At 34.6% G+C, this 8,914-nt stretch overlaps 1 protein-coding gene across 1 annotated transcript; it reads right to left on the bottom strand.

Annotated features, from left to right (window-relative positions):
• Positions 1-7,099: 7,099 nt before the first annotated feature.
• LOC148010227 (uncharacterized) lies at positions 7,100-8,201 on the bottom strand. Its single transcript, XM_087672659.1, has one exon. It carries the CDS (start codon positions 8,069-8,071, stop codon positions 7,337-7,339), a length of 735 nt encoding a protein of 244 aa, XP_087528785.1. The 5' UTR covers positions 8,072-8,201; the 3' UTR covers positions 7,100-7,336.
• Positions 8,202-8,914: the final 713 nt, after the last annotated feature.

The raw sequence follows: 8,914 nt of genomic DNA, 5'->3' as shown, positions 1-8,914 counted from the left end.
GGTTACAACCGACTTATCCCTTGTCTATACATTATAGATGGGTTATTGATCTTGTAACCATGCCTACAGGAATATGGAGTATGCGGTATTTAGTGCTTGCAAGAGAGGATCTAACCAATCAAGTTGAAGGCAAAGCCTTAACAACCAAGACCACTCAAGTTGTTTGTCGTTTTTTTCTTGAAGATGTGTTTTGCAGATATGGTTGTGTGGGTAAAGTAACTACAGATAGAGGAGAGTTGGATGCTGATGAGACACGCAACTTCTTTGCTCAATTAGGTATCAAGTTGACTTTGAAATCAACCTACAATCTTGAAGGCAATGGAAAGAGTGAGAGAGGTCATCAACCTATTCTCAAAGCTCTAGCAAAGTCTTGTAGATTAAAGATCAAAGAAAGGCCTAAAATCCTACCTTTTGCATCATGGGCTGACCGGACTACTCACAATTCAGTCACTGGCTATATGCCAGCTGAACTTATGCATGGGCAACAACCAATTATACCAATTGAAGAATCTATTCTCACATGGAGTCTTTTACCTTGGGAGGAAGGCATCAGTAGAGAAGAGTTGCTGACTTTGTGCATATGGCAACTAGAAAGAAGGCCTAAAGATGTTCAAGCAGACTGAGAAGCTAAAGACAATAAGACTAAAGAACAAAAGAAGATTTGATAAGCGACATCGACTTCATCCAAGAGCAATTCAAGAAAATGACTGGGTGCTTGTCTATGACAACAGCCTAGACAATCAATACAGTGCTTCTAGAAAGATGGTAAAGCATTGGTTTAGCCCGTTGTCGAAGGGTTTTTGAAAGCAAAGTCGCGTCCACAGAGGACCTTGACTAATTTTAGGATAGAAGATCAATCAAGCGAGATCACGATTCAATTTGAAAGAAGGTCACCTCAATTTTGGATAATGGCCCTATAATCAACTTGTTCAAGCCTTTTGGTCTCTTGAATGTGGCAGTTGGGTAAAAATTTACTCTCACTAGGAATGAATCACTAGATAAAAATTTCGTTCGATAAGAGGCTGTCGTTGCGATGACTCCTTTCTCACGAGAAAAAATTACACATATTGCATGTTCTTTCTCTTTCCTCCCTCTCTTTCATCACTCTTCTTTTCTCCCCCTTCATTTTCTCAACTAATTAACTAATAATTACTTAATAAACTTTACGATATATATATATATATATATAATTTTCAATAATAAATTAATTAAGTAATCAAATAATCAATACTTAATATTTATTAAATATTAATTTTTAGTTACTAATTATTTACTAGTAATACTTTAATTACAAGTTACAAATTATCAGTTACTAATTTTAATTATAAGCTAATTATTAACTAATTATTAATTATTAACTACTAATTATGAGCTAAGTATTAGTCACTATTAATTATCAACTACTTCAAACATATCTATGAACTAATAAATCAATTAATAATTACTAATTATTAATCATTTTTAAACTAATTATAAGAAAATTTAAGAAATTATTAACAAAAATTATTATTAACTATTAACCAACTAATTAAATAAATTAACTAGCTAATTGAAATTTTCTTAACTCGTAAAATATTAATAATTGACCAAATTAACTATCTAATTAAATTAATTAACCAATAAATTTATTGATTATTAGTATAATTTTAATTAATTAAATTATTAGTAAACTAATTAGCTTTCTAATACTAACTAGTTAATATAATTAATTAACTAATATAAATTAATTAAAAATTAAAATTAATTAACTATCTAATTAAGAATATTTGATATCTTAAGTTCTAACATGTATAATCTGCTTATCATCATATGATGAAATCTTTTAACCACCCACCTTGTTGGAAAAGAGAGAAAATGATAGATTTTATGGAAAAAACTCTTGCCTGAATGCTTTAAAAGCCAATATGTAGTCATGCTTAGAAATTATCGACAAATATGAAGATGGTTTGAATCCTCTGAGTCAAATGATCTACTCTACAAAAAGGCTGAGAAAAATATATTGAATTAATAATATCTCAAAATCACTAAGAAATTTTACCATTGAAGGTCCATGGATGTAAGTACTTGTGGAGAGAGTTTGTATTTATGATTGGTGGAAAAGTACAAGGCAAGATAAAAGAAAGTATTTGAGAAGAAAAAGACTTGTAAACAAGGTAAGTTAGTCAATTGTTTACGCATTAACTTTCCCAATATTTGAGACAAATAATTTTAGCTACTAGTGAATCCATTCATTTTCATTTGATGAAAAAACAAACCATGGTTCCAAGAATAGACAGCATGGGGAGAAGAGAGTGCAACAAAGTGTGGGTACCCCCAAGAAGGGGCTGCTAGCGACCCCTTCTCATCGAAAAAAAGAATCCACAAGTCTGAGAATAGAGAGCATGAGGGAAAGAGAGAGTAACAAAGTAATGAGAGACGAGGTGAGAGAGGGAGAGCATGCATAATTTTTCATGGAGGAAGGGACTATCGGTGATGCCTTCTTGGCGAGATAAAATAGTACATATTGCATGCTCTCTCTCTCTCTCTCTCTCTCTCTCTCTCTCTCTCTCTCTCTCTCTCTCTCTCTCTCTCTCTCTCTCTCTCTTTGGTGCACAGATCGGACGCCGTATGCGCGCGTAGTGAGCGTCAGAAGGTCCCCAAGAACAAAAGAACTCTACGTTTTACACAAAAACCAATGAAGAAAGCTTGCACGACATGAACAAGAGACCAATTGGGTGCAATCTCCCCCCATGCCTTGTGTGAGCGCTTCACAAAGCATGTATTTAATATATTAATCATCTTCAAGCTCAAATAATAGCCCAATTTACAAAATAGCACGCTTTAGCTTTTGAGTTTGCTTTTGTGCCAATAAAGAATTAAAGCTAATGGGCGCCCAAGAAGTGAGGCGGTACCCAAATACAATGTCTAATACAAGTATTTAAATCGTGCGCCCATGCGCATAAAAAAATAATAAATAAACATCAAGCGCTTTAATAAATAAGCGCGACAAAATATAGGCGCCATGCCTAAGATACGCACCCATCAAAATTTGATGATAATTTGAATACCTATCCTCCAATGCTTCCCACTCATACCGCTGCTTGCTTATATACACATCAACTAAAGCATTCACAATTGTTAGAAAAATAATACAATTAAACCGATGAAAGTGAATACCTAGTAGTCTTTAGCTACATGAATAAATTGGTTAAAAATCAATCCTAACCTTAATTTATTACGAGTGCGTACTCTAAACTCATAAATATTTATTAATTTAAATATGTATTTTGTGAAATCACCCGATATGGAATCACCCATGTACACATAAAATTAACAAAATGCCCGAAAAGGATAGGCGTGCCCATCGACTTCTCGCACAAAGAATCCAATTTGTGTATGAGCCCCGGTAATAACAATAAAATTTTATAGAATCCACCGCAAAACCTCACGGAATCCACCGTGGAATATGTCTCCTGGCATCACTAACGCTCACTACGCACGCATACGGTGTCCGATCTTTGCACCACACACATACTCTCTCTCTCTCTCTCTCTCTCTCTCTCTCTCTCTCTCTCTCTCTCTCTCTCTCTCTCTCTCGTCCTCTCTCCCATCACTTTGTTACTCTCTCTTCCCCCCATGCATTCTTGGACATGTGAGTTTTTTTCCTGCCAAGAAGGGGTCATCATCGGTGGCAGCCCCTTCCTGGGCAAAAAAAAACCACACTCTGTTACTATATCTTCTTTCCATATTGTATATTCTCAGAACTGTGGTTTGTTTTTTGCCGAAAAGGGGTTGCTGTGGCAACAGCCCCCCCTTATTGGGCGAAAAAAAATCCACAAACCTAGTTGGGCAAAAATTTACTATCGCCAAGAATGAATCACAAAAAAAAATTCGTTCGATAAGGGGCTATCGCTGCGATGACCCCTTTCTCGCAAGAAAAAATTGCACATATTGCATGTTCTCTCTAATTGAATTTTTCTTAACTCATAAAATATTAATAATTGACCAAATTAACTATTAAATTAAATTAATTAACCAATAAAGTTATTGATTATTAGTATAATTTTAATTAATTAAATTATTAGTAAACTAATTAGCTTTCTAATACTAACTAGCAAATATAATTAATTAACTAATATGAATTAACTAAAATAAAATTAATTAACTATCTAATTAGGAATATTTGATATCTTAAGTTTTAACATATATAATTTGATTATCATCATATGATGAAATCTTTTAACCACCCACCTTGTTGGAAAAGAGAGAAAATGATAGATTTTATGCGAAAAACTCTTGCTTGAATGCTTTAAAAGCCAACATGTAGTCATGCTTAGAAATTATCGACAGATATGAAGATGGTTTGAATCCTCAGAGTCAAATGATCTACTCTACAAAAAGGCTGAGAAAAATATATTGAATTAATAATATCTCAAAATCACCAAGAAATTTTACCATTGAAGGTCCATGGATGTAAGTACTTGTGGAGAGAGTTTGTATTTATGATTACTGGAAAAGTACAAGGCAAGATAAAAGAAAGTATTTGATAAAAAATGGCCTTCTAAACAAGGTAAGTTAGTCAATTGTTTCCTCATTAACTTTCCCAATATTTTAGACAAAGAATTTTAGCTACTAGTGAATCCATTCATTTTTTGATATATAAAAAGAGTTCACAGTCTTTATTGGAGTGGAAAATTTGGATGAGATTAAACCTGTACCCGAAGATGTAATATCTAATACAATAGCACTACAAATAAGATAATATGATTTGTATGTTTGGTATTATAATTATCTTGTTAGTTCCACTTCTTCCGTTATACCCGCATATATGTGATGATGGTAGTGTGAAGTATATACTCCTATTGCTGATTATTAGAAGCTAGATGTATACATATAATTCTCGACTATGGATGATATTCTAATTTATCAATTCTTGGAAAATGTATCATATGAAAATATGTATTTATCTTTTAATGCATGGTTTTCATGCTTTTATGATATTTTATGTATTTAATTTATATGTGTGGCATTATCTTAGCCTCTTGGAGAAAAATATATACTTGAAGTTCCACAAGAAGATAAAAAAATAGATTCATTATTACATGTAATGGTTTTATTTAAAATGTTTATATTATTCTTATATAATATAATTTTGTATATATTTATATATCTAAATTTATTTATCTTAGATGAATATATTTTTCAAAAGAGAGAAAAGCTTTCAAGAGTTTCAAGATTATACAACAAATCAAGTTTTGATATCTACGTAAAAATTTATTTTGACTACATGATTGTATTTTTAATATTTTATTTTATTATTTACTTTATTAAAATGTGTTATTACTAAAGGATGTTTTTTGAAAAATGATGATCTTGATGTGAAAAGTTGTGCAATATTCTCAAATTTATTGTTACATGGTTTAACAAAAAGAGTATATTCTAAAGAAACCATACAACGAAACATCAACAACTTAAGCAAAGATAAGGTATATGTTTTATTTTCTTCTAGTTATACGTTTTTAAATTCCATTACTAAGTTGATATTCAAATATAAGTTTATACAGGTGAAAAAAATCATGAAGTATTGTAAAAAGTTTAAGAAAGTAACAGATAAATATTAATATTTATGTGATGATAATATTTACAAATATAACTTGATATTTAATTATCTATATGTTTATTTTAGTTAAATAAGAAAATGATGAATCATTTGGAACAAACAAGTCGAAAAGGAAATAACACAATCAAAGAGAAAAGAGATTAAATGTATTATACATGAATTTTGTATTTTTTTAAAAGTTTTACATTACAAGAATAATCTTATTTGGTTATTTCATTTGGATTCTGAATGTAAGAATCCTGTAAACCCAAGCATTGAAATTAATATTTTTAGTGACATTCAAAGGGTAACTTTTCAGTGACTTATTTTTAAATTATATATGTTATTTATCTAGAATTATAATAATATAAATATGTATTTTTAAATATTATAACTCACTTAGTTTAATGTAAATTATATTAGTTGAATATTTTGTGATATATTTTTTTAATACAAGCGAAACAAAATATAAAGGCGATATTTTTAAAGCATCTCGGTGTACATATGATTCGTGATATGTACTTTTCATTGAAGAGTATACATATGAATCTTAAAAAGACCGATATTAGCTTTTGAGCCTTTTGTAAGGATATAAAAAAGTCAACAGGTGATAATTTGATACGTAAGATTGTTCATTAGCTTTTAGAGAATGGCAAGATTGTAATAGTCACAAGCAACAAAATGATTAGTTTAGATTATGTAAAGATTGTAGTATAATTCTAGTATATGCTCCTCACATTCATGAACTCATCAGTGCTTTGAAATTTTTGTATTTTTATCTCTTTTATTGTCACTATGTATTAATGTATTCATTAAATGTTAAGTTTATACTAATGAATTAGATGTGTATTATGTCTTATTATTTGAAATTAACTAAAGAATTTTTATATAATTTTCTAGTTGAGATTTTGCTATATAATTTTCTACTTAAAAATTAAAAAAATTAAGCATGTGGAAACCAAGAAAAATGCAATATCTCCATGTTAGAGAAAAATTAGAATTACATAAGAAATTTCCTATATAGGGAAACTATCATATGTAAGAAATTTTTCCTATATAGAGAGACATATTAACAATTTCCTATGTTGGAAAATCCCCACATATAGGAATTTTTTTCTTACATAGGAAGGAAAAAAAAAAAGGCGATTCGCTCTTACTTCCTTGCTTAAACACATAAGTAGGGAAAGTACATAGGGAAAATAACACATTTCCTAGTCAGAGAAATGAGGAATCACATATGCCCTATAATATAGGAAATTTTATTTTTCCTTATGTAAAAGATTCAAATTTTTTCCTATATAAAAAATTTCTTATGTGATTCCCTTGTTTCTCCAACCAAGGAATGTTCTATTTTCCCTATGATTTACTTTCTTTACTTATTTGTATTTTTTACGAGGGAATTCCTTTCTTTTTCCTATGCAAGGAATGATTAAAAGTTCCTTGTGTATGCATAATCATATTAGTATGTAAAATTTGCATGGAGCAGCTATTTGTAAGAAATCTATAGATTGTTATTGGCAGTTTTTAGGGTAGCCATAAGCCTTTGAGAACTTGCAAATTGCAATCAGTGATATTGGGAACACTATGAGTTGGCCAATAGGCCGGAGTACATGATACGTAGACGGTCTATGGCAATCTAATATTGCCCTTGTTGCGTTTCTATTTTATGTGAGTGGTGTCTAAGGACTGGCAATATCTAGCCCTTGTATATGGATTATGGGCTTGCCCCTGTAGATTTTTATCTAATGCCAGGTGCTGTCAACGACTGGCATATTTGGCCTTGTAGTCGGCCCAAAGCTGATCAACGGTTTTGCCAAGAAGCTCAGGGAAGTAGTCCAAGCTCCACGCGGACACTGCCAGCTTGGCATTGACAGCCTGGACGAAGCCAGGGTGCAGGCCCTCGCAGTACTGCAGGAAGTAGGCGGTGACGTCATACCCCTGATCCCACTTGTCACCTCCGCCGGGCTTCACCCAATGGGACGGCGCCAGGCCGGCCGTCAAGCGGATGTAGTCGGCGATGCCTTCGATCAAGCCCGACGGCGCCGTGCCCTGCCCGTCCCATTGCCACACGTGCGTGGACTCGTGGTAGATGATTCCCTTCACCTCGAACGCCACGTCATCGCTGGTGCCAGGTAAGCCCGCCACGTAGGCGTCGCTGAGGTGGATGTGGGCGGTGTTGTCGGCGCCGCCGACGGTGTAGGCCACGAAGGAGGAGCTGGCGCTGTCCACGTCGACGGTGAAGATGACGGTCGTGGTGGGCTTGCGCGGCGTGCTCTGATCGGTGTACAGGGAGTCGTCGATGAATGCGAGCGCGGATTCGAGCGCCACTGAGGCCTGAGAGGAGCCCACGGCGGCGTCGAAGCGCATGCCGCCTGGTGTCGAGCTGGCCAGGTTATTGACCTGGAAGGTCACGGCCATGGCGGCCTCCGTGGCCAGCAGAAGAACCAGCACAGCCCCTGCCAACACATGACTGATTCCTTCCTTCCGCGCCATAATGATGGCGGCCAGCAGCTTGCTGTGAGTTTTACCGTGAGCTTCAGAAAGATTAGTGTGTCTCTACTACAAGGAAGCTCACCACGTTTCTCTCCTTTCTATACCCACAAGGGTCAGGACGGGGCGCGCGTATATATAGGGAGACAGAGAGAAGCCTGGAGGCAGGGTAGCCGGGTCTCCCATGCCTTGTGAGTCCCCGACGGCGAGACGAGCCGGGCCTCAAGTCTTCTCCAAAGTCCAAGTTCAAAGGCGACACGGTTCTCCACCAACTTTTTTCGTACGGAACAGGTTTTGCAGCTTTTCTCCTGGGGCCCATAAATTAGCCTTCGGATTTGACGGAGGGTTTTCAGAAGAAAACTTTAAGGAAGAGGACGTAAAACCTTTTCTTCATCATCTCAGACGAAGTAATCTATTGAGACGGTATGTTATCCATTTAGACGGTATGTTATACATAAAATTAAGAAGGAACTTTTCAAAGGTGAACAAGTTACAGGTTGGGACGAACTTGTCTTTTGACATCCATCCACCCCACCCCCTAAATGATTTGAACTCATCACCTAGAGGGCAAATAAGAATCCGAAAATTTCCATCAAATTAGGGAATTTGAATTTACCCACTAAAAGTACAACTAAAAGTTTCAAGGAAATGTCAATGATGAAATGCATTAGCAATATCATGCCAAGTACAAACGACCTCCAAAGTCTCCTAAAAGATCCCTCATGTCTAGAAAGCTTCTCATAAATGTTGAAAAGGTGTTGGTCTCCTCTACATTTACTTCTCTCTCTCTCTCTCTCTCTCTCTCTCTCTCTCTCTCTCTCTCTCCTACAAGAAAATATGCATTTT

The sequence above is a fragment of the Lygodium microphyllum genome, chromosome 30 (genome assembly GCF_053477565.2).
Source record: "Lygodium microphyllum isolate KBCC chromosome 30, Lygodium_microphyllum_v1.1.10, whole genome shotgun sequence".
NCBI classification, from domain to species: domain Eukaryota; kingdom Viridiplantae; phylum Streptophyta; class Polypodiopsida; order Schizaeales; family Lygodiaceae; genus Lygodium; species Lygodium microphyllum.
This window is presented reverse-complemented; position numbering and strand designations above follow the sequence as displayed.

Coding starts and splice junctions, on each gene's coding strand:
- LOC148010227 (XM_087672659.1), bottom strand. CDS start 8,071: ATGGCGCGGAAGGAAGGAATCAGTCATGTGTTGGCAGGGGCTGTGCTG.